At 38.8% G+C, this 27,003-nt stretch overlaps 1 protein-coding gene across 6 annotated transcripts in view; it reads left to right on the forward strand.

The window, feature by feature from the left end:
- MTHFD1L (methylenetetrahydrofolate dehydrogenase (NADP+ dependent) 1 like) overlaps window positions 1-27,003 on the forward strand; it is a 249,431-nt gene that overhangs the window by 73,766 nt on the left and 148,662 nt on the right. For 3 of the 6 annotated variants that reach the window (XM_077813207.1, XM_077813209.1, XM_077813208.1), the window contains 4 exons: window positions 2,041-2,143; window positions 10,861-10,937; window positions 19,829-19,969; window positions 25,432-25,500. In XM_077813207.1, coding sequence (XP_077669333.1) covers window positions 2,041-2,143; window positions 10,861-10,937; window positions 19,829-19,969; window positions 25,432-25,500 — 390 coding nt within the window. Of the gene's footprint in view, window positions 1-2,040; window positions 2,144-2,508; window positions 2,556-10,860; window positions 10,938-11,464; window positions 11,609-19,828; window positions 19,970-25,431; window positions 25,501-27,003 lie in introns of those variants that run through there. The other 3 variants (XM_077813213.1, XM_077813211.1, XM_077813210.1) reach the window with 3 other exon arrangements.

A 27,003-nucleotide genomic window follows, 5' to 3' on the forward strand; every position in this document is an offset into this window, starting at 1 on the left:
GCTACTGGGTGGCAGTGAATGTTTGCAAAGTGCTTATGGTGCCATGTTACACTTTTTTTAGGTTAATATCACATTGTTAAAAATGGTTCTTTTAATTATGTATTTTTAGTTTTTGTGCTACTCAATTGTCTTGTTGAAAGTAAAACAGGATATGTGTGGTGTCTGTTTACCTCTGTTGCAAAGTGGCTCTCACAGAAGTTTGTCTGAGAGACTCTAGTGGAGAATATTTTCGGTTTGTCTTCGTTTACATTAGGGTGCCTGGAGAAAAAAAGAGGTGCTGACTTTGCAGTTATTCATGAAATATCAAATAGCTCTGCAGTGTGGGGTGGATTTCTCTGTTCTACTAGAGCTGCAAATGATTTCTGCTTATTAACTTAAAAGCTTCTGAATATGTGCAGCAGAATCTCTATTGCAACTCAATTATTTTGGTGTAAATTGTTTTTAAAGTTACTAAAAACTATGTTAAAAGAATATTATCAAGGCCACAAAGTCAAGCACTCACAAGTTAGGAAATGCCAGAAGTGAGGGTACCTGGGGAAATGCCAGAAGTGAGGGTACCTGTGCAACCTTTATTAGGCCCTCCTCTGCATATGCATTATGATACAATCTTTAACTACATGATCACATAGCAGGTGCTTAACACCCCTGGCAGCCAAGCTTCCCCCAGTGCTTCCTGCCTGCCTACAGCCCCACTGATTAACTCCTCCCCCTCCCTTCCAGTTCCTCCTGCATGCCGCTGAACAGTATTGATCTGAGTATTCAGTATTTGTGTTTGGTCACTTTAGTAATATATAAATATGTGTTTCTGCTTCCTGATTCAATGAACAAAGATTTTATAAGAAGGCAGAGGGTTTGAATAAGTTACTGATAGTGCAAAAACATCCATGTGAGTATTCATGACACTTTTGCTCTCTGCAAATATTATAGGGTAATATGTTTGCAGAAAGTGAATAAAGGAGTGGTGAATATCGTCAGAACAAATTTGTGGTTTTATTCAAATGTTTGTGAACACTTTTTTCACAATAGTCCCCCTTTTTCACAATAGTTCTATACCTACTGTTTGGAAGAATGCTACACAAATGCTGGGAGAGAGTGCTATTTAAAAAGAAATACAGTGGGGCTCTATTTTTAATGACAGTCTCAAAGGGACATCCACAACCTTTATGAAATAGGGGCTGGTAAAACTGGGGACATATGAGCAAAGGTGTTTTTGTTTGGTATAGTACTTCATGTTAATTTTAAATGTTTCGTGAAACTGACATTCAAATATGTGAGTGTATTTTTGTGACTGAAACAAACATTACATCTAAAATTTATAAATGTTAACATTAAAAACTGAGTGTGCTTGGTAATTTACTGAAGAATGCTTTCTAGGGCCAGGGGGACACATTCATTTTGTATAAAATTGGGATTTTATTGTACAATTTTCTCTTGGTTTGTCTCTGTGCAGATTCATTTTTAAAATTTTGTTTGACATTGCTGAATTAGGAGCAAATAATATATTGTGCTGCTCTTTCTAAATGATAGGGTTTGGGGTGGTTTTCATGTTGTGTAGGAGCTGTTGAAATACCACATCAATTAGGCAGACAGAAGTTTATTACTCACTGCACAGAGTAGTCATGTAAAGCCACACATGGATATTTGCAAGGACATGTCCTCTGGCAAGACAAAGAGTTATCAGGCATAAATTATTTGTTAATTATCTTTTTCATACTGTCTCCTTTGTTGCCTCTTCTCTTTGGTTTATCTTAAAGGGGTGGTGGTGTGTTTATATAGAGACCTTTTGGGTAACTGCCTTTGAGTATTTCTCCTTTTTCCTCTCCACGTTTTTCTCCATTGTTATAGGAGCTTTTCTGTATAATTTATCATTTGAGCCTGAGCGTTGTGATTTATTGAAGTGTTTCAGCCTGCTGCTTTTTAAAAAAATGTAAAAGTTTGTAAAAATATAAGAGGGGGGAAGAAACAGGGTGGGTACATGTATTTGTATAGCTTTCTAAGCAGGAAGTCTGCTTTATTTCTTTTCTTCTCATTTTTGTCTAGAGGTTGGGGATAAACAAGACAGATCCAGGCACTTTAACAGCAGATGAGATTAGTAAATTTGTACGCCTTGATATTGACCCATCTACCATAACATGGCAAAGAGGTAAGTATTAACGGTCAATAAGGCCTCACTTCAGCACAGTACTTAATCACAAGCCTGTCTTTAAGTTTGAGGTGTTTAATGCCTGTTTTTCTTCTGTCTTCTCTGAAAAAAGCTACTTGTGGCCAGATGCTTAACATATTTAAATATATTAGACTATTTAGATAGATGTATTCAAATCAACGGGGCCTGACAAAATTTATACAGGGGTACTTAAGGAACTAACTGAAACAATGTTGGAAACATTTGCAATTATATCCAAGAAGTCATGGAGGATGGGTGAAGTCCCAGAGGACTGGAGAATGGCAAACATAATACATATCTTTTTACAAAGAGGACCCAGGGAATTACAGACCAAGCAGCCTGACTTTGATACCTGGAAAGATACTGGAATAAGTTATTAAACAATCAATTTGTAAGTACCTAAAGGATAATAGGATGATAAATAATAACCAACATAGATTGGTCAAGAGTAAATCATGCTAAACCAACCTAATTTCATTCTTTGACAAGGTTGCTGGCCTAGTGGATGGGGGGAAGAAGTAGATGTGCTATATCTTGATTTTAGTAAGGTTTTGGCCACTGCCTCATATGACATTCTAATAAACAAGAAAGGGATATGTAGTCTAGATGAAATTACTATAAAATGTGTGCACAACTGGTTGAAAGACTGTACTCAGAGTAGATATCAGTGGTTCACTGTCGAACTGGGAGGGTGGGTATCTGCATGGGTCCGTTCTGGGTCCAGTGCTGTTTTATTCGTTAACGATTTGGGAAATGGGGTGGAGAGTGTTCTTATCAAATTGTGGATGGCACCAAGCTGCGGGGAAAAGAAAGTGGGAGGTTGTTAGCACTTTGGAGGACAGGATTGGAATTCAAAATGACCTTGATAAATTGGAGACCTAGTATGAAATCAACTAGATAAAATTCAATAAAGGCAAGTGCAACGTACTACATTTAGAAAGGAAAAATCAAATGCACAGGAATAACTGAAACTGAACGGAAAATGAGGAATAACTGACTAGGCAGTAATAATGCTGAAAAGTATGTGGAGGCGTTATAGTGGATCACAAATGGAATCTGAGTCAACAATATGATGCAGTTGCAAAAAATGAAAATATAATTCTGGGGTGTCTTATTGTGTCAAATGTGAGACAGGTAATTTTCTCACTCTACTCGGTGCTCGTGAGGCATCAGCTGGAGTATTGTATCCAGTTCTGGCTGCCATATTGTAAGAAAGATGTGAAGAGAGTCAAGAGGAGAATAATAAAAATGATAAAAACTTGACCTATGTGGAAAAATGTAAAAAAAACTGGGTATGTTTAGTCTTGAAAAAGGAAGACTCTGGGAGACCTGATGATGGTTTTCAAATATGTTCAGGGCTGTTATGAAGAAGAACAGTAATCAGTTATTCGTCATATCCATTGACGGTAGGACAAGAAGTAATCAGCTTCATCGTCCGCAAGAGACATTTAGCTTACATATTAGGAAAAAGTCTCTAACTGTGAGGATAGATAAGTCCTGGCATAGGTTACCGAGGGAGGTGGTGAAATCCCCATCATTGGAGGTTTTAAAGAAAAGACTAGACAAACATCTGTAAACTTTTGATTAACATGGGGGGCAAAATGCACTTGTCACTAGTAACAGGCTCTTTACTGAGGTGGCTATGTAAGAAGTTGTATTAAAAATAAAATTGGTGGGCACACAGACTTTTTGAGTTTTATTTTATATAGACAAGTATAATTAAAATTATAGAAAAATAAAATCAAAATAAATACAACAAAATGATCCCCTACATTGTGCATACTCACAACCTTATGGAAACTAAGTGGAGAGCACCATAGGAAGGCTTGATGGTACTAAGGCTTCTGCCATTCTTTCATCTCTGATGTCCCAATTAAGGATTGGTCTGACCATCATCTTATACTTTTTCTTCCTTCCATCCCCCCACACATCCAGGACCATCTTTGATTTGGGTCTCACCCTTTTGCCTGTGTTGGTCATTCCAGGGATCATAATTAGGGTTTTGACTGCTTATTCAAGTTGTATGCATCAATGTACCTGCCCCTGATTTCAATTTCAGAAATGCGCTTTCACTTCCTGGTTATATGTATTGAAAAATCCCTAGAAATCTATTATTTTAAGCTCACTTCTGCTGCTTTGCGATTTCGGTATTTATCACAAAAAAATATTGCTAAATCTTGCTAACTATCCAGGCCTATTAATCCTTGAACTTATTACAAAGCCTATTTCAAATACCTTTACATTTTGTTTTCTTCTACTTGTGTTACAGCATTAATTATTTAACAACACTTCCTTAAGAAGCTTAATTTATTCTAAAATATAGATTACTGTTTATTCTCAGGTATGGACCTCCTAAGATCAGGTCAGGAGCCAAAGCTCCTGGATGATCTAGATATACATGATCCTGCCTAAGCATGGTCTTTCTAAGCGAAGTCCTTTCCAGCCTTACATTTCTATGATTCTGTGTGAATTAAGACCTAAATTAACTAGCCTAAAGAGTTGAGTCTACTGATTTATATGAACAATCCATTTTCAAACCACTAATATGAGTACATAACAGAAATTTTGAAGTAGCATGCTGAACAATTAACTAGGTTTAAATTACAAACAGAATCATGTGTTGCTCTTTTAAAGCTGTGGAAATGTTCTCTTAACAGTCTCCATTTTCATTAAAAGTTAGTGTGTATTTTTAAAGAACAGATTTTTCTGAGTAAGTTGGCATACCATACCTTGTCACCCAGATGAAATATTTCTTAGAAATCCATGTAAAACGGAGAGCCCCTTAAATTTTTCTAAATTTTCCTCCTGTCCTTGTTCCTTATTGTTCCTTACAGCTGTTTAGATTATTTGTTACACTCTATTTCATATTCCATGTGCCTGCCGTGGAAGTTTAGACTATGAACTATTCCATTGCTTTTGTCTGACTAAAGAAGCAATAAGAGATGCTGATTTTAAGAGAGTGTTTGAACGATTGTACTTTTGACAGTAGTTTCCTCTGATCATAATGAAAGTGAGGGGGAAAGTTACGGTACTGTTTAATCCAAGCATGTTAACCAACAAACAGGTATAAGTAGTCATCCTTCTAGTCTGGCAGCTCTCTACGTTCAGTCACAATGCTCTTAGTTTAGTGCTAGGATTCAGAAATACAGCAATGAGCACAGGTTCTGGATCTTGTCAGTATAAGAAAAGGCTGTGGAAGGCTTAGTGCCAAATGACAATCTTCATATTTAATTGGTGGGTTAAAGTACTATGTATCCTTGCATCAGTTGTAGAGAATATGACAGGTACGCATTAATTTTAAAAAAAAAGGAGTACTTGTGGCACCTTAAAGTACCTTAGAGTACTCCTTTTCTTTTTGCGAATACAGACTAACATGGCTGAAACCTGTCATTCATTTTAAAGTTTTTCAGACAAATATTATTCAACGAAAAATGCCTATTAATGGAACATGGGGTTCTGACTACCACCTATAAAAGACAGGAAATTGAGCAATTAAGTTTCCTTACCACCCTTTTACTCTGTCTCCTTGTGTGCATACTTTATAAGATACAGGTTATTTCATTAATATAGTATTGGGCTATGCAATATGCTATGTTTATTATTATGCATGCAAGTGTGTGTGTGTGTGTGTGTGAGAGAGAGAGAGAGAGAGAGAATATGGCACTGTGATGTGGCATAACATTTTCATCAGCATTGTTTGGCAGAGTTGCATTACTCAGAAGTCAGTTATTCAGTTTGTCCAAAACAAATGCCAGTGAAGCCTTTATACCACTCTGCATAGAATGCATATGCCACATATGTTACAGCAAAACTGTTTTGGCAGTGTTTGAGATTTGAAATGTTTTATTGGGATTATTTCTGGAATCCTTCTACCTGTAAGCCAAGTGCCTAGGTTATCAAAGATTCTTGTGGATGGAGCTGAAGAGGGAGACCGGGAACTATCTAAAAATGACTTAAAAACAACATTTATGTTTAAATTTAAAGTCAATTACATTGCTGTGCTAGACTAAGCACATGCTGCACATCATTGGAAAGTGGGAAATCTCCTTTTTTCCAGTAGTACAGTGGTATAAAGCTCCCAGTTTTACTCTTGGAGGATCAGGAGATAATAGATCTTAAATCCATCACTGACTCAGGATTAAACCTGGTCATCCTGGCAAGTATAAATTTAGGGTAAGAAGGAAGAAACATTTGTTTGGCAGATTGATTTTTTAGAAGTGGCAACTGTTTGAAATGGCAACTCATGGAATTGAAATATTGAAATAAACCTGGAGGAGCTGGATTAGTGGGCAGAGAGCAGATGAACTGGTCAAAAGACATAAGTTTAGCATATGACCCTGTAACTTATCACGTGGTCCTACAATTTAGCACATGGATATTATCTCCACTTATTATGTTCTGTTTTTAGATTTTTATACTATGCCAGTCACCATGGCACCTAAGTATGTATAGTGTATGTTTTATATAAAATATAACTTATAAAACAAAGATGGATTTACTATGGAGAGATAGAGAAGTAAATTTGTTCATTTATTGTAGTGAGCTATCAGGATTTATAAACTGGTTATTTTTGCTGGACTTAATGCTAAAAGGTGACCAGTGGGAGTTGGGGGCTTTTGACACCTTGCAGGATTCATCCTATAATAAATACATTCAAGGAGTTGAGGGTGGTTTGGCAACCAACTATCCTAATTCTTTTAGTCATGACAATAGCTATACATTGGATATTTTTTTTAAATATGCAGTCTTTCTTTTTAGAGGAAGTTCCCACTGCCACCAGCCAATCCTTGCTTTCCTCCCCCTTGCTCTCTGGTGCTGGTAGTAATCATTCTGTCTCTATATCCTCTCCTCTCCTTGTCCTCATCCATTTAAAAAAATACTTAAAAGGTGCTGTTCACCCCACAGAGAGATCTCCCTTGCTATCACTCTGAATCATGTTGGTAATGCTTGTGCTCTTCAGCGGCTTTTGGCTCTTTAGGGTCACCAGTGAGCTGCTGGGTTCCCATTTGGGTTTTTACTTTTATTTAGCACCAAACCAGCAGGATTAACCTTTGTTTACAGATTTAGTAAAAGATGGCCCTGGTTGAGACCAAATATGCCGATTTGAATACTAAGGCTCCATTCATGCAGTGAGCTGTGAGTGGGTGGGCCCATTCACCTGTGTAGACATGATCTCCAGTAGAAATGCAGATGAACCCTTAAATGTAGTGCTACTGTAATCAAACCAGAAACCTTGGTTTGGTTTATGTGGTTTACCATTTTTTCCAAAGAAAATGCTAGACCAGGGGTCTCAAACTCAATTTACCTGAGGGCCACTGCCAGTCCTCAGATCCTCACAGCAGGCCAATAATGTCACTGAAGATGGTGTTCAGAAAAGAAAATGTTTATATTGTATTTTTTATTTTGGATTTCTTAGAAATAATAAAACTGTCATACGACTTTATACAATTCTTCCCCTGCCAGAGAGTTTTCAGTGTTTGTCAGACACCTGGCAACGCTTCAGTTCTGTCAGTTTGTTGATGTTTGGCCTCAGAGACTGAGTAGCTGAAACCTTTAGGATTGCAGCAAGGTGGGCATCAGATAGTTGTGTTTGGTATTTTGACTTGTTTATATTCATTGAGGAAAAAAGTGATGCCTCCATGGCTGACTCTGCCCGGCAACTAGTGATGGTATCTCTGTCCCTCTCCCCCAGCCAATGAGAGCTGCGGGCGCAGCGCCTGCAGCAGACATTGGTGGCAGCGTGGCTGCATGCGTCTCTCCTCTGTGAGCCGCAGTGGGGAGGTTGTTGGGCTGCAGATGGCCCGTGGGCCAGGACTTTGAGACCCCTGTGCTAGACTTTCTCTTTATCCAGTATCTTTTAAAATGCAAGTTTTATCCACTAATCGCTTTAGTTTCATTAGAATTGTCTTAATCTATGTGAAAATTGCTTTTAATATTAATAAGGCATTGTGGAATCATGGAAGTGTGGGGGTGGAAGGGACCTTGAGAAGTCATTGCATTCTAGCATTTTGGCAATGTGCTGATTCTCAGGATACTAAGAGCAAAGGCTTTGCTTTTAAGCTCACGAAAATGAGTTACCATTGCTTTGACCATTGCAATCCTCTCTTTGCATCCCTTTTGCTGGCTCCCTCTTTTCTGTATCAGACATAAGCTATTTCACTTTCAAGACCCTTTATGACCTATCCCCACCCTACCTGGCTTGACATAAGGAATTTAAAATGGGAAAGGCTTCATTTCTTGGAAGACAAGATTAGGGTGGTAACTAGATCAGCAGACTGAAAATGGAATGTTTTATTTACTAAGATAGTAAATGGGTCAGTAAGGTAAAAGACAATGTCTGAGCTAGCTAAGATGAGAGGGAGAAAACCCAGGGAACCATTTACTACAACAAAAAAGATAATGGACAAGAGAAATCAGGAGCGTAAAGCCTGAGGTAAAGAGGAAAGTTGAACATGGACAGAGCATGCATGCTGTGGTGGGATTGATTCCTAGAAAATGATCAAGCCAATCCCAAAAGGTCATCTTTCACCTCCAATCAGTCCGTGATGTCAGCTTCCTTCCCCCACTTGTTGAATTTTCAAGCAAGCACTTTCATACTTTCTCCCATGTTGCCCTTCACGCTTGGGAGAAGCTCCCCATAAGCATCTGCAGAACTCTCCTTAAAACTTTTTTGCCAGAAGGCCTATAAAAAACATGACTGTAATTAGGCTGTTGGTGAGCTGAGACCATTGCCTGTCTTGCTGACCAGTATTACCTCATTGTTTCCATGTGCTCCCCCATCTGTCTGTCTCTGCCTCTGCTTCTTGTCTTATATATAGCACGTGCACTCTTTGGGGAAAGCACTGCCTTTTTGTTCTGTTTGTACAGCACCTAGCACAGTGGGGGCTTTGCTTATGAGCAGGACTCACAGGCAGTAGTTGAGTATAAATAACAAATCGTACGCAAAGAATATTTTCCCCAACGAATCTTTAACGTAAGTGTACTGATGGACTTCTGGGAATTTCTAGCAAAGACTAAAAATAAAACTGAGATTTTGAGTGATATTAGATTTTATATCAAAGTTCTTGTGAATATTCAGTCTATGAGACCTGATGCAGTGTATATGGTAATTAGCCATCATGAGTGTGGTTTGTTATAGAATATGTAACTGATGCTGAGTCTGAATCTCTTAACCGGTAAAAAGGATACAAGGTTCATATAGTTATAATATCTGTTTTGTGCATGGTTGGCTTTTTAGTGGGTAAGGAATTAGAAAAATAGTTGGGTGGTTCTTCATTTTGACTTCAAATCAGAAACAAGAAAGATTAATTTTATGTCTCTTTTTTGTTAACGAGACAGCCAGAAAGGATAGTATGAATATAATGATATACTCAAGAGCCAGCTGTATTTTATGCCATTTGCCAGTTCAGATACTGCTACATTAGTTGTATGTAATGTAATTATTTTGTTCTCAGAATGTAAGGATTCTGATAGGGTTGATTTTTATTCAGTTTGGTTTCTGCCTATCTGTTGTATTCCATGTGCTTAAAAAGAAGCAGCTAAGTTGGAATCAGTGTAGACTAGCACAGAGGATATTATAAATTTAAAAGAAAAGTGGTATGCCTCAAAAAGAGGATGCTGAGTAGAGGTCCCAGTTTAATTCCCAGGGATACCCAAATGGTAACAGTAAATTCAGAGGCACTTTTAGTGGAACTCTGCATTCATACCTGGCTAAATACCAAAGGCATTACTCCACCACAGTGAACACCTACCTTCACACTAACTTGCTGGTCTCTTCACAGCAGGAGCTCTTTCAGATTAGTGGGCCCTTCTTTTTGGTGCTCAAAAACGCACGCTTTAAGTTAAATGCTGCCAAAAACGCACCCTTTTCTGTAGTTGGAAGAACTAAGTTTGCTTCAGCATAAATTTAAATAAAGATGAGGGAGGGGATCCATGAAATGGATTTGGCTGCACTTTGAGTATTGTGAAGATATTTCTCAGTTAAGAGCTCAGTGGATATTCAAATAAGGGTTAAGTATGTTAGATAGATGTTGCTTGCTTGTCAATTGGAAAAGACTTCCTGCCAAATGGCGTTAGACAGACATGGAAGTAAAATAGGAGATGGTAACTGCATATTGAGATGCAGAAAAATGACATGGCGTGGAATTTCTTGGGACCTAATTTGCCAATGTAATGCTGTTTTTGAAGGGGAAGGGCTTAAGCTAAAGGTACATTTACAACATGGGAATACTTATTTGGCCATCTGGTAGTCTAAAAATGTATTTTCAAAACCTTGTCATGAAGAGGTGTGCAGTGGGTGGGTCTGGAATGGTGCTGATCCACTAAAACAGGCTTTTGTTACACCTGGAGATGGAGATTAAGATTTTGCTGTAGTAGCTAAACAGAGGGATTCCAGTAAGATCTTATTGCTCCCAACAGAAGATTATTCTATCAAAGAAGTTACAGTTGAGACATTTCAGACTGGACATTTAAGAGTGTAAAAGCTAGTATATCTCAGCTAGGAAAGAGGAGCCTATGTGCACTACTGCAAAGTGAATCTAGATGTAGAAGTATGCTCAACTGAGTACAAAAGCATATACAGTACTGCAAAAAATAATGTATTCTTATATCAGGCGTATGTGGAGAGTAACTAGGTGGCTGATTCTCTGTCAATGTAAATGTTTCATTTTTCTTCTTTCCTCCCACCCTCTTTCCAGTATTGGATACAAATGACCGATTCCTAAGAAAAATAACAGTTGGGCAGGCAAATACAGAGAAGGGATTTTTCCGACAGGTATGTACTATTATATACTAGATGTTGTTGTTTTTCTGGGCAGAATTTGTTTTCAAGCATGAGAAATAGTTGCTGTTCTACAATCCTTTCAATAAATTGTTTAGGACTAAATTGCCAACGTCTAATTGTTATATGTATTTGTAGTATCCTAGCCATGAAATTGGATGCACTAATGAGTAATTCAGTGTCATGTCATAGAAACTGAAACCAATGTGTACGGCATGGTGTTTCACAAATAGTTTAAGAAATTAGTAATTGTTAGAGTCTCAACTTTATATATTTAATGCAATTAACTAATTTATGTAACATCTTTTCTTTTTGTATTTTGTAAATTTACAAAATTTTCTGCCCTACTTAAATTTTATTATCTTCTGCTTAGGTCCTCAGTTTAGTTTTGTTTAATTAATATTTATTTATGTCTTTGATTTAATTTAAATGTGAAAAATGGTGATTCTTCATGTGCTTTAGATGCTCTTGTTATAACTTACAGCGCAACATCATTTTCTTTACTTTCTCATACATTACAGACTTGGGCCCTGAAACAGTTAAGACTTAAGCATGAGCTTAATTTTAATGGAAGTAAATGGAACTGCTCAGTGTGTAAAATGTAAGCACAGTGAGAGTCTTTGAAATTTCAGCACCTTGCAGTGATAACTATACCATTTCTCGAAATCCAGTTGGAAACAGTTAATGCAGATGTCATAAATATAAAGGGAAGGGTAAACCCCTTTGAAATCCCTCCTGGCCAGGGGAAAGCTCCTCTCACCTGTAAAGGGTTAAGAAGCTAAAGGTAACCTCGCTGGCACCTGACCAAAATGACCAATGAGGAGACAAGATACTTTCAAAAGCTGGGAGGAGGGAGAGAAACAAAGGGTCTGTGTCTGTCTGTATGCTGGGTCTTTGCCAGGGATAGACCAGGAATGGAGTCTTAGAACTTTTAGTAAGTAATCTAGCTACGTATGTGTTAGATTATGATTTCTTTAAATGGCTGAGAAAAGAATTGTGCTGAATAAAATAACTATTTCTGTCTGTGTATCTTTTTTGTAACTTAAGGTTTTGCCTAGAGGGGTTCTCTATGTTTTTGAATCTAATTACCCTGTAAGATATCTACCATCCTGATTTTACAGGGGGGATTTCTTTATTTCTATTTACTTCTATTTTTATTAAAAGTCTTCTTGTAAGAAAACTGAATGCTTTTTCATTTGTTCTCAGATCCAAGGGTTTGGGTCTGTGGTCACCTATGCAAATTGGTGAGGCTTTTTATCCAACATTTCCCAGGAAAGGGGGGGTGCAAGTGTTGGGAGGATTGTTCATTGTTCTTAAGATCCAAGGGTCTGGGTCTGTAGTCACCTAGGCAAATTGGTGAGGCTTTTTACCAAACCTTGTCCAGGAAGTGGGGTGCAAGGTTTTGGGAAGTATTTTTGGGGGGGAAGGACGCGTCCAAACAGCTCTTCCCCAGTAACCAGTATTAGTTTGGTGGTGGTAGCGGCCAGTCCAAGGACAACGGGGGGAATATTTTGTACCTTGGGGAAGTTTTGACCTAAGCTGGTAAAGATAAGCTTAGGAGGTTTTTCATGCAGGTCCCCACATCTGTACCCTAGAGTTCAGAGTGGAGGAGGAACCTTGACAGCAGAACTTTCTGATGAACTTAGAACTAATATCCATTGGCTTTAAATGCACCAGTTTTCTTGAGCTCAGATTTATATAAATGTATTTTTTTGGTCCAGTGTGCCATAAGTCACTAAACATTTCTAGAGGGTTTAGTGGTGGTAATAATCTTCCCACCCACAATAGGAAGTTAATGACTTAAAAATTAGCTTCATTTGAGAGTACTAAGTGTATACACAATAATGAATCAAATTGGAAATTGATGAAAATGTTCCTTGCAAATATTCCATAGGCAGCAGTTAATTCTTTAGTTTCAAGCATCCTTCATGTGTAGAGCTTGTCCCACTATTATTCCAAGAAAGTTAGTGTTAAGTATTTTTTTCGGTACGATCCCAACAATTTATTAACAGCATGACATTGTTAACATTAGCAAAGCATGTCAGATATGACATACTGTGCTTAGTGCAGTTTAATACACACCTTGGTTGAACAGAGTAGCATGAGGATTAGAACAAGGAAGTGAATAAATCAGCAAATAGTGGGAGGAGAACACAGGATCAAATCGAGGATTAAAATAATTTTTAAAAATAACTAAAATCCGTACACCTCAGAACAAGGCTTTTGGGGGCCAGGAAGTATCAATCAGGAGGGCTTATCCAAATGAATCCATCAGATTATATTTGATGTTTATAGGTTAGGGCACCAGCACAAACGAAAACAGGAGGAAGGGGAAAGCAGGAATAGTCAAATGAATACCTACAAATTGATTGGACCATGACATCATCTTAATTACTTTTAGCACATTTGCATTCCTTCCGACAAAACATCTCTCATTTGTTTTCTCTGTTAGTATTGTAAACTGTTCAGGGCTGGAAACCTGGCTAACTTTCTGTTCTGTGAAATGCTTAGCATGCTTTATGCAGCAGAGAGTTGTGCCTTCATTGCATCTGAAGTATCCGTTAGTGAGCACTAATACGCAGTGTGAAATAAATGCCCATTTCATTGTGATTATTTATATTAAGGTCTCAGCTAGAATCAGGGCACAGTTGTGCCAGGTTCTGTACAAACATAGAATTTGTAAAATTTAAAAGTTTGTGTAAGTGTAAGACTTCAGTAGGATCTGAGTTTTGCCAACACTTTGTGCTTTTGAAAATCCCATCCTTAAGTTTCTTTCCCATTCCACAGCTGCTCTGGTTTATGAGACAGGAGGATGCAAAAGGTGAAGTGCTATAAAGAAGACTTCAGCACCCATATTCAGACTGATTTTTTTTTCACCTATTGAATTATTCAGATGATTAGGGATACAGATAAATGTTCACTTTGGATTAATACATGTGTGGAAGAGAATTTCTTTTCAACACCTACCTTCTATGACAAAAATAGAAAATTAAAAATTAACTGATGCTCATCTATGATGATTGGCTCTGACTGAAACAGATCCTTTCAGCTCTTGGAAGGGAACATTTTTGTGTACTTAGATTTGGTTCAGTCATTCATTGTAATTATTAGTTCAGAGCCAGAGTCTATACTGCAGGGGAGGAAGGGGAGTATGTTTTAAGTTGGGTTAGCTAACTCAGGTTAAAATAGCAGTGATGACTTGTTGACTGAGCTTTAACTTGGTTAGCAGCTGGAGTTCAAGCCTATGAGGCTATTGGAGCCAAGCATTGACAGGTTGATAGTGAATGAAAGACTATAGGTAGGGTGGAGACTGACTCTGAAGGGCTTTGAAAGTGAATATAAACAGCTTATGTCTGATATGATAGAGAAGGGGAAGCTAGTGGAGGGATTAAAAGAGAGAGGGGTGATCTGGTCAAAGCAACAGGCAAGAAAAATAGTCCAGTCCTTTTGATGCAGTGCTCACAGAACCTTATTAAGTACACTGCTTCTTTAGAGAGACAGACACAGCACCGACCTGATACTTTAGGTGAGGACTTAGGCATCTTGTTAGTATGTAGCACTGAGGTGGATTATAGTCAAACTAAAAATAAGTTTGTGATGGGTTCCCCCCAGAGATGCCACCTGAAACTGGGGTACCACTGAGCCTGTCTGACCTACCAGCCTTGGCTCCCTTTACACCAGAGGTGAGCAAACTATCTGGCCCACGGGACCATCCTTCCCTGCCCCTGAGCTCCTGGCCCGAGAAGCTAGTCCCCGGTCCCTCCTCCGCTGTTTCCCCTCCCTCACAGTTTCGCTGCCACTTTGAGTGGCATGGTAAGGGGGCGGCAGCGGCGTGCGCATGGCGGTGACTAGGTTTGGTAGGGGGTCCCGGGGGACAGTCAGGGGACAGGGAGCAAGGGGCAGTTGGATGGGGCGGAAGTTCTGGGGCGGGGCGGGGAACAGGGGAGGTTGGATAGGTTGTGGGAGTGCAGGGGGGGTTTGTCAGGGGGTGGAGGTGTGGCTAGGGGTCAGGGCAATCAGGACAGGGAGCAGGGGGTTTTGGATAGAGGGTAGGATCCCTTTGGAGGGGAGGGGGCAGTCAGGGGACAAGGAGCAGGGGGGGTTGGATGGGGCAGGGGTTCTGATGGGGACAGTTGGGCTGGGAAGTGGGAGGGAGCGAATGGGGGCGGGGGCCAGGCTGTTTAGGGGGCACAGCCTTCCCTACCCGGCCCTCCATACAGTTTCACATCCTGATATGGCCCTCAGGCCAAAAAGTTTGCCCATCCCTGCTTTACACTATATTGCTTTGACAAGCCGTCAAGCCCCCTCCAGCACACATGCAGGTAGGGACACACAGATGCTGAGATCAGCTCTCCATGGGAAGTCTCAGCTAAGGAATTGCCCAGTTACTGAAGTGCACACCTCCCTTTGTAGGGTAAATCCAAAATTATACCATCTTGCACTACACAGGGAAGTGTACAGTGTAAGCTCATGAAATTCGCCCCCTCCGTCAATGTGGAGAGGAATATACACAGCTTTCTGCCCCGAGTTATGACTCCCACACACACTGGTTTTAGACAAAGCAAAAATAAGTTTAACTACGAAAGATAGTTTTTAAGTGATTATAAGGGGTAGCAAACAGATCAAAGCAGATTACCTAACAAATAAACGAAAATGAAATCTAAGCTTAATATACAAAAGAGATAGGATATGAGTAGCAAATTCTCACCATAATTGTTGATTTAGGCAGTTTGCAGAGATTCTTGAGGGCAGGCTGCACTTGCTTGCAGCTTAAAACCCCAGGTATTCCTTTCAAAGGCTAGAAATTCCTCTAGCCTGGGTTCAGTCCTTCTCCCCCAGTCCAGTCTGTTACGGTTCAAATACAAGACAGCACAAAGCTTTAAGCAAGCAAACAGGCTGGTCTGCCAATGGACTGGTCCTGTCAGCTTTCCACCCTCTCCTTTATTCTTTCTCTCCCCCCACGCATTACGTTCTCCAACAGATAAAAGGAATACACTGGCTTTGTTTAACATTCTTATTTACCAATTTCTATCTACCGCATTCCTTGCTCTCGGGCCTTGAGCCCAGTCCTGGGAGGCTTCCTACAGTTCATGTCATCTGGGCGAGATTCCAAGGTTCATGCCCTTGAGAGGAGCTGTGTGTGCACTGCTCCTACACAACACTCCGGGTGTGCCCTGATTGTTGCCAAGTGCATGAACCTTGAATGAATCCTACACCAGTCCTTCTTCTTCAGGTGTTTCCAGCAGTCTTCTTGGGCGGGGAGTCAGTGAAGAACCACGATGATGTCACTCTCCTGCCTTAAATAGCTTTTGCATAGGGTGGGAACCCTTTGTCTCCAAGCTTGGTTCCCATGCCCAGTCAGTGGAAAAACACTGGTATTCCAAGATGGAGTCCAGTACCAGGTGACTTGGTAGGGTCACAGCAGCTGTAATTTGGAGGCTGTTGGTAGCATCCTCAGGAAGGCTCCCTTAGCATTATCTAAGACCTATTGTTCTCCCTAATGGCCCTTTCCAGACTGCCATCTAGACTGATTGTATTCTGCCTAGTGGGCATTCCCCAGGTGTAAACATATTTGTAATACAGATTCACAGTCAATATTCCTAACTTCAAGTGCAAAAATAATCCATCCATACAAATAGGATAATTAGATTCAGTAAATCATAACCTTTTCAATATCTCACATGACCCATCTTGCATAAAATATCATAGTTATGCCATAATCATATCATATCATATATCAATATATATATATAATAGCTCTATGAAGAATATGGGCTGCAGTGTCACAAAGTTTATTAACAAAGAACATAGGGTGAAGTGATTTCTAGTAATAGTGAAAGGTATGAAGGGTTATAGACAAAACAAACAAAACACACTTTCTATTGATTAAATTTAACTTCAGCAAGTTATATTCATGGTTTAAGCAGGTTTCTCACCTATATTCATTTTCCATAGACTTCAACCTCCTTGGCTGAAGGACCCACTGTTCTGTGATTTCGAGAGCTCTGGCCTCTTCAGTCACTCAAGTGATGGATAACTCAAATGTCTTTTTGCCCCTCCTTATATTATCCCCAAAGTTCATTGTCTTTGTTTCAAGAGCTAGGAAGGCTTTCTGTTGTTCTCTTCCTGTGGACTTCTCATCCTTCTGCTGATTCATATGTAAATAGAGCTTCCATTGTTTTTTGGTCTCACAGTCAGTTGATTTAATTGCTTTATTCTTTGGGGTTCCGATTTCCTGGGGTGTCTGGACCCTGACTGTGTCACAGAAAGTAACATTGACTGATAGTATAAAATAGTATGTATTATCGTAATAGTTAGGGTTGTGGCTGGTTTTTTAATAAAATGTTATATCATTCCTCAAACATTTCCCGGTGGTGGGTTCTTTCCCCTTTCTTTTTAATTTATATAAAAAAAGAAAAAACCCTAATATACACAAGGAGAAATAGGCATTTTAATGATGGTGATGAAAACTCTGGAATTCACAATAAAAGCATAAACTCTGTTCTTAAAACCATCCTGATAAAATTAGATGGTGTTGCAATTTATGTGGTGTGTGAAATCTCTCTTTGATCTCAGATTCATTCACTGTCTCTCAGTGCTGCAAGGATAAGTTAGAGGAGTATCATCCTTAACCCTGGATTTTCTTATTTTCGTTAATTCAAGGAAGGCTTGGCCATAGCACTGTTTTAACATAGCTGGGGAGGTCTAACTATGTACCCCCAGCTGTTTTGTTGGATACACAGCTTTTTTCTCTATTAATAAAGAGCTAGCCCAAATTAAAGTTTGAAAATATCTGTTTTATAACTTTACTCTTGTCATTTTGGATCCAAATGCTGTAAATCTTTACTCACGTACAGATAGTCTTTATTGACTTGTGTATGTATGTTTACCTATTTATATCTCTGATCCAGAAAAACATTCAAGCATTTGTTCAACTTTACATGAACAAGTTGCCACGTTGACCTCAGTACAATTATTCACATGCTTACATTTAATCAAGTGCTAAGAGATTTTCTCTAGCAAAACTGTAGCAACTTGCATGAAAGCTGAAGGGAGGCGCATGGATTACAAGAGAAAAGAGTTGGGAGGAACACCAGGCAGTCATTCTTTGTGGCTTATGCAGATGCATAAAATATTAAGTTGCGGCTGGAGCAGCTGTGTATACAGATGCTTTAATAAAGAGCCAATTTATTTTAATAAATCTAGAATCCTCTCATGTTAGTACCCAGCATGAGGTACATGAAATAAGGGCCTGTTGTGGGTCCTGATCCTGCAGTCTTTGCAGAACTTGGGCCTAATGTATTTACAAAGTGCCTGTCACTTTGGTGTCTAAGTCAGCGTTTCTCAAATGCGGCTGGGCTTTTCTTGCAGCCACAGCCTCCTTGGCAGTGATGGGGAGGGTGGGGGGGCACAAAGCAACAGCCCCTTCTCTGCGGCTGCGAGTAGTGATTGAGCCCTGCCCCCTTCTGGGGAGACAAAAGCTGGAGGAATAGGTGAGTTCCTCACCTTGCGGGGGGGGTGGGGGGAGGAGAGGTCGAGCTTCAGCCCTGGGGTGGTGGGTGGCAGGCTCCAGCCGTGGGGCTTCAGGATCCATTCCTTGGCTGCCCGGCAGCAGGCTCTGGCCCTGAGCTCATCTCTTCTCTTCCTCCTCGCCCCCCATCACCCCTGGCCCTTGCTGCCTCTCCCAGTGCCCCATTGCCACTGGCCCTCGCTGTCTCCATACCCACCTCCCCATCCAAGGCTTAATTTGTCCCCAGACTTGCCGGGGCTGAGTTAGTCTTCTTTGAAAAGTGATATTTGTATGTTTCTTAATATCACTTTTCTTAGTAGCTAGCAAGTCTTTAAAAAAGCAACCAAAGAAACAACAAGAAAAAAAGACCAGGAACACAAATAAGGTGCTTTGCATGTTCTTTCTGTGTGGGTCCGGTAAAGAATAGAGACAACTGTACATTATTTTTATTATTGTCTGAAAAAAAAATCCTACATAAATAAATTACAACGATTTGGACTTGCATATGTATTTGTTTTTCCTAAAGTTAATCAAATATTTTAGGAAAACTGTCAGAGTGGCCACCAGCAAGAGTTGGTGGCCGCACTCTGAGGCCACCAAACCAATTGTTGTGAGAATCCCTGGTCTAAGTATCGTCAATGAGATACTTCACTTGTCAGGGGTTTAGTCTGAATCCTTCTAAAGAAGTATTGCAGTTTATAGATCTGTTTCTACAAGAGCAACAGGACTGGTGTTGCACAAAGTTCCTGTGTTTTTAAAGTTACTTACATGTTAATCCAGGAGGAGAAAAAAGCACAAGTTTTATATGCTAAATCCAAGAAAATACTATTTTAAAGGAACATTGTCCAGTAGTTTAACCCCCCAAATTCAGAATTTTGTAAATTAAAAATTACAAAATGTAATATGAATATATCTTCATGAAATAGAGGATTTTTTAAATATTCAAATCCCTGACCAATATTCTAAACCCAAATATAAAGGCACTTGTGCTAGTGTATGTGATGTGGAAAGTGAAACTGACCAGTGTTGTTTCACTGACCACACAAGGGCCTGCTGGTTCAGCAACTTGAACTCCCATTAAAGGAAGTAGCAGTTGAGGGGTTCAGTCCAGCAAGGTGCTGAGTCCCCAAATGAGTGAAATGCCAAAACCAAAACAAAAAACTCTCCAAAATCTTATCATTTTAAACATCTAATTTCCTATTCACTGTTAGTTATTTCAGTTTGAATAATCTTAGGTGTTGTTAATAACAGTTAAGAACTTTTTAAATTTCACTCTCAAGGTAATAATCATATTGTATTTCTTTTAGTTTTGCTCTGAAAGTATTCTCTTGCCTGCTTCTGGTGTGGTTTACTACTCTTACTTTTATCTTTGTAGGCTCAGTTTGACATTGCTGTTGCAAGTGAAATCATGGCAATCTTAGCACTGACCACCAGCCTGGCAGATATGAAAGAGAGACTGGGAAAAATGGTGGTGGCTAATGACAAAAATGGACAACCAGTGACAGCTGAGGATTTGGTATGTACAGTAGAAAAGCCCTGTGAATAACTCCTGACTCTTTTGCTTTGGCTGCTGAATCAGTAAAATGGCGGATGTACACTATCTTTTAGTTTGTTTTTAACAATGCTTGTAGGGCTTTAAAGGTTAGACCCATTTGATCCATAATCTGGCCACAGTTGGAACAGGATGTAAACTTACCTTTGTCCAAGCCTTCTGGTAACTCTGCTTTGAAACCACTTGTCACATAAGCTACTTGAGTAGATTTCCACATCTCTAAGGCAAGCTAATTAGATGCTACAGAGAATGAAGGAGCTCCTTTTCAGGTGGTAATGTTTGCTATTGTACTTCTATAGTATTCTCAAATATTACAGTGGTGGCTGCCTGATGAATACTTGTAGCAGTAATCTTTTTAAAAAAAAATGTTCTTAACTGAGGTTAGTGATAATGTTTGTGAAGAATTAACTTTACACATCTGCAAGATCTGTTTTTTAAGGACACACATTGGTTATTCTTATTCAAGCATCCATCCAGCAATCCAGGTTGTCTGCTAAATTGCCCCTTCCCACTTTCAGCTGTGAAAGAAGTATATAAACATTTTTCTTGGCACCAAATCCTAACCCCATAAATAGCCAGAAAGTTGTCAGCAGCCAGCATTCTACACTGTACGTACATTTATGATGTCTGCCTTGTATCCCTTCATCTATACAAATCCTCCTTCTTTTCTCTTCTTTGGCCTGTGGGATCCAAGTGGATAATAGCAGTTAGCAGGTTTTTCATGAGTAGACAGTACATCCTGGCCTCAGGAGCAGTGGAAGTTCCCTAAAAAGGGGGGGGAGGGGGCAGGCAATCAGCGCACAAGCCGTGGCCCTTCCTCCCAAGGCACTGCCCCGCACCCCTCCTTCCCCCTCCCAGGGCCCCGCTCCCCCCTTGCTCCTCTCCACCCCTTCTCCCCATTGCTCAGTTTAGCATTTAGCTGCTAAAATCCTAATTCTCTGCAGAGCGTGTTTAAACTGATTTTTTGAAAGCTTGTAACTTGGCCAGATGTGGACAGTTTTTCACAGAGACTGCAAAAGGCACATCCCTGACACACAGGTCTATCCCCTTGCCAGATTTCAAGTGCCTGCCCCAAAGCCTTGGAACGTTAGAGCTTTTCAAAGAGACGGTCACCAGAATTTTTTAACATCAAAAAGCATCATATTTTTCAATAATCTCATTCTCAAAAATGGCTGAACTGTTCTGGCTTAAATTTGACTAAATAAAATAAAATACATTTCAGCCTGAGGCAGATACCCAGGATGGAAAATTTCTGCCTGAACAGGTAAAGTTTTCCAAAGCTATAAGCAACTGAAAGCAGGGTTTTTATAATGGGCAACCTTAATAATAGGCAACACTACCAGCCACGCCTAGAATTTGTATAGATAAACCAAATTCCACGAATTTCTGTTGCCCAAAATTTATTTTTATACATTAAAATGATATTTTGACAAATAGTTTCTAGTTCATTATTTAATTTACGTTAATCTAAACCATTAATCCTCTGTCTCTTTCATTTGTTTCTGGATGTGAATAATGTTTAATACTCTGTACAAAAATGCAGTTGCTCTTAATTTCATCCTTCTATGCCACATATTTATGATGATACAATAATAAAACCTAAAATATACATTGGCAGATGGAAACCAGATACAGAGCAGGTTGGGGAGCAGGAGAAGAAGTAGAGAGAAATTAAATATTTCATGAATTGAGAAGACGGCTTCCACAAGTGTAATGAATTAAATATCTAGCATCTGTAATGGAACGTAAAGAATTATTTGCCAAAATGTGAGGTCCATTGTACAATATTCAGAAGGCTAAATTTCTTTTTTGGCTGCTATAATATAGTAGAAGCTTGATGGACAGGTATCATATCTCCATGTCAAATTAAATGGGTATGCCCTAGTTTAGTATTTCAGCAGCCGTGAATAATATTAAACAAATATGTAGCTATTTGTTTAGTAAAAGAAGCTTCTCAGGTTATTATGCAAGTTTTTTTAACAATTATTAAAATATATTAGATTTACAGTGTCATTTTTATTTTATAAGTACTTTATAGCCCAAATATTTTTTTTCTGCAAACTTAGGCCCCAGTCCGTCAAAAACACATATGCTTAACTTTAAGCACAAACAGGTCTTGTTGAAGTCAGTGGGACTACTCAGATACAGCTATTGACAGTCAACGTTTTTGTGTTTAATAAACAGTTTACTATACTAAAACTTCAGAAAAATGTATCCCACACTTGGTATTGTTATGACTGGAACAAAGAAAAGTCACAGTTACTCAATTTCCTCCTAGGGAACCCTCTGTTGTTCTCCTCTGCCCTATGGTCAGTGTTCTTGAAATGTCTTTAAAATCTGTAAATCAGCTTTCTCATTTCCTAATGCGCTTCATGCAGTCCAACCTCCTCTCTAAAGCCAGATCTTCTCAACTGAGGGTGCTTTGGATAAAGCTCTCATGCACTTTGTAGTAGGCATTGTCTCAGAGGAGCACAACTGCCTCAGTGTCTCACAAATGGAAATGTGGGGTAAATTTTTCAAAAGCACCTAATTCCTATTTTCAAAAGAGACATAGGCACTTGAAGACTTAAGCTCCTAGATGTCTAAGTCATTTTTGAAACTGGGACTTAAGATTCTAAGTCACTGAAGTGCTTTAGTAAAATTTTCTCCATGGCCTCTAATGTAGCTGGAACCTGATCCATGAATGGTATTGAAGATTAGGCCCAAGACTTTGAATTGGCTTTGGAAGTGGACTGGAAGCTGGTGGAGAAGTAACCGTTCAGATCTGAGGTACTCATGGTGGTCTAATCCATGGAGAATGTGGGCAGACACATTATGTACCAGCTAGAGGCTTTACATTATCATCACATTGAGCTTCAGACACAGAAATCGAGTCCAGAGTTGACAAATGTATGGATCACTGTGGCCAGGTTCTTGTCTGGGAGGAAGAGAAGAAATTTACAAGCAAATTGGGAGGTGTAAACTAGTTTTGTTTTGTTTTTTTAATTCAGTAGCATTGTTAAGTCATCTAAACTCAGTCAAGAGTCAAACAAACTCTCGGCTTTGAACCACCTTGAAACATATTGTCAGTGGGAATGTGGGGAGGGGTGCTTCTTGGTTAGTTCTACAAAGCATTGCAATACGAATATTTTTCCATTCGTTCTCTGAAAATATCAGTGTGTGCTTGTTTCTTTTGGCGTGGGGTAATGATTCAGGTTAAATAAATGTGGTTCCATTACCTATGAAAGTGGCAAACAATATGTGATGGCATAAAGAATTGCATCATAGGAACAAAATTTTGTCTTTGTGTTAATTAAAGTCCTTACCTTCATTTTTTGGCAGTGTTTTTACTATTGGAATGTACTGTCTAGCATGTATGTATTGCACTGCTTTTCACGAGGTGGAATCTGAAATGCTCCGCTATGTGTCATAGTCCCTATGTGGCTAACAACCAACGTTAGTTCAAATGGTAGGGGACTGCGCTTTTGGAATGGGAGAATGAGAATTCTACCCCAACTTACTACTGTAGTGTTCTGAGTGGCCATAGTGTGCAGCATTGGCAAAACAACAGGCTTTTATGTTCATGACTTTAAAATGTCCGCTTGTTTAACTAGGAAGAGCAATGTTTGACATGTTCTGTATTTGATTTCTAATCTCACAATTCAGTAACCTGAGATTTAATGGAGAAATTGCTAAAAATGAGAAATGTTTAGTTTAATTTTAAATTGTTAGGCTTTGGGGTGGGGAATTCAGTGCTTCAAGTTTTGTTTGGTAAATGCTTCAGGTTTTGGAAATGAGTCAAGTTGTTTCCTTGTACAGCAAGTAAAGTCATGTTGAACAGATGAAAAATCTAATATCCTTTAAAATCTACGCTTTACAATTTTTTTTTTTAAATGTCCAGAATATAGGGAATCAAAAGCAACGGCATCATCAGTCATTTTTACTGAATAGCTTGGGGGCAATAAAGAGGAAAAATATATAAATAAAGTATAGAAGTTAAAATGAAGGTTTATAAACTTTCAGAATATAGCATATGGTACACTAGTTGATTGAGTACTTAACTTGATGCTGACTTTTCGATGGCATTTCATCTCAATTTTTTTCTCTTTGTCTAAAATAAATGACCTGTTCTTAGCTACAATATGTTATTTTGGTGGGTTTGTGGCTGTATGAAAAGGAACAGTGAGACGTGGTGACAATCTGATTTTTTTTTAATATGTCTATTTCATGTGTCTCTGTGTTTATCATTAGACTGTTAGTCAGAGATGGAATAGCACCTTCTCTCTCTATGCGAGAAATGATAGACCCATATCCATTTTGGTAACCATCGGAATTTTGCGCTTCTTTGTTTCTGATCCCCAATATGTAAACAAGATTTTTTTTTTAAGAAAGTAATGTGCAATTGAAAATCTATTCAGTATTAATCCATAGACAAAGGACAAATATATTATCTCATTACCATTGTCTCATCCCATTTCAGTGTAGTTCATTTTGTGATGACTGGATATTTAAACTCTTGTAACAGAGAGACTTACAACATGGCAATATTTAACAAAGAAATCATAAAGTGTGGCCTCAGTTTCCTTAATTCATTATTACCAGAGGAAAAGTATCATACATTATTCCTTTCTCTTCTGGAGACCTGGGTTCAAATCTGATGTTACAAGTGAAAAATTAATTTGATGCAAATTAGTAGTAATAGGAATTATTGCAAAATTGCCTCATAATGTATTATTTTCAGGGTTTACATTGCTGGGCCTGTTGGTTCAAATGCAGATTAATTGGCAGAGCTGTTTGAGGAGTTCTGTACAGTTAGTACAGGGGAATAAAAATGAGAGGCTATCTCATGGTATCTATTTACATTCTTTTCTCAACCATATGATTATATAGATCTTGCAGAGACTACCAGTTCATTTCTCCACCTTTGTACCTAGAAACCCATGCTACTGGTGTCCATTCTCTCATGAGCGAAGTACGTCTTTCATTTCTTTGTGTAGTATTGGCAAGCTTGTTGTCCTTTCCTTTCTTAGTGTTCTTGATGGGCCTACACTTTGGTTCTCTTTCCTCTCCATTTTTGTTCTTTCTCTCCTGTGAGTGACCTTGGGCTAATCACTGTTTCTCTCTCTGTCTCAGTTCTCTCTCTGTGAAATGGAAAAAATATTTCTCTACCATATTTCTCGCGGATGTTTTGAGGGTAAATCCATTGATATTTGTGAGGCATTCTGATACTATTGTAATAAAGGCCATAAAGTAACTAAATCTAAATAGATTTCTCTTATAATGGTGATTGCACAGTATTACAATGTGTACAGTGAAAAACATTTCCCTTTTTTTGTGAACCAGTTTTCCCTTTAGAACTAAAGTTTTATATTTCAAACTCATTAAACTTAAACTGTTTGAATGGGTGTAAAGTAGGGATTCTTATAATGTGCACTCTTGTTTTTTAGGGAGTAACAGGTGCTTTGGCAGTTTTGATGAAGGATGCAATTAAGCCAACACTAATGCAGACTTTAGAGGTGAGTTCAACTTGTGAACCTTTTTTAGAGGTCTTGTTAGTCCTTGTTTTAAGATTCCATATTACTCCAGCCATTCTTCCTTCACTTAACTTTTTAGGGCTTAAAGCAAATTTATATGCTTTAACTAATTAACTTGAGCTGTGTTAGTTCCTCCCTTGTATTTGCTTTCCATGAACCTTTTGGCCTCACTTATGGCTTTGACGTGAGTTCCAGACAAGGAGTAGTGAATTGTCCCAATCACAGTCTGCCTTCCATTTCCACCGTAATGTGATAGGAAGGAAGTACCCTGCACTAGGTTAGGTTTCTACCTGATGCATACATCAGGTAGTTATGCTGTTGGCTCGTTGAGTGGGTGGAACCAAGGCTCTCACTAAATCCTTCCTCCTTGGGTGGGAATAGTGGAGAGGAAATAACAGCCTCACAGAGGTTGCTCTCCCCTACGCTGCTGTCTGATTCTGAATTATGGAACATGGGAGACCTGAAACATGGGTGCCTTACACCCACTTATTGCCTTGCATGACTGGGCTTGCGCCTGCAGTCTGACCCTTTATTGATGTAATGTTTGTAGAGAAGAAATTGAGCTTTGTTGCTTTTGGAAAGAGAATTTAAAATTTTCTTCGGGTCAGTATTTTTACCAGAAATCTGACAAGGATTATGCTTCTCCAGCCAGAAACAATACAGGGTGACTTCTGACCAATCACAACAAGTGAACAATATTCTTAAAAAATAGTTTTGAATAGTTCATATATTTTAGGGAAATTGGAATAGCAACAAAATTCTTTGAAATAAATTATTAGTTGTGGATTATTCGTTTGGTTCTATTACAGGAATTTATATTGAGCAAAATAAATAATGGAGTGTTAGAAGCTTAGTTTGTGTCATCCTAGAAAACTTTGTGCCAAATGCAAGTAGCTCTCTGGCTTTTTGTACATAGATTTTTATTGTTGAAAAATTCAACTGTAATAATATTTAGTCCATGCCGTGATACACACAACTCCCTATCCACTCAACATATTGAAATCAATTCCCCAGTTTATAAGAATTTCAGCACACAAGAATTCAAAACATCATCAATTTTTTCGTTTTGAGTTTTTTTTAATGGATTATTGGTTACGGAAGGAATTTGATACAACATGTTTTTGATTTCATCCAAGGAATGTTGTTATATTAAAATAGTTTGTCATGCTGTGCATTTCACTGTAGTTTTCCTTTTTTGAGCAGAATAGGTTTCTCTTGCAAAGGTTTTTCTTTCATGCAGCTGTATAAAGAAATGTATCCGCAAAAAGAAAAGGAGTACTTGAGGCACCTCAGAGACTAACAAATTTATTAGAGCATAAGCTTTCATGAGCTACAGCTCACTTCATCAGATGCCTACAGTGGAAGATATAGTGGGGAGATCTTATATACACAGGAACATGAAACAATGGGTGTTATCATACAGACTGTAACAAGAGTGATCAGGAAAGGTGAGCTATTACTAAGTAAAACTATTTCCCCTTGTTT

This window comes from Eretmochelys imbricata, chromosome 3, assembly GCF_965152235.1.
Source record: "Eretmochelys imbricata isolate rEreImb1 chromosome 3, rEreImb1.hap1, whole genome shotgun sequence".
Classification (NCBI taxonomy): Eukaryota; Metazoa; Chordata; order Testudines; family Cheloniidae; genus Eretmochelys; species Eretmochelys imbricata.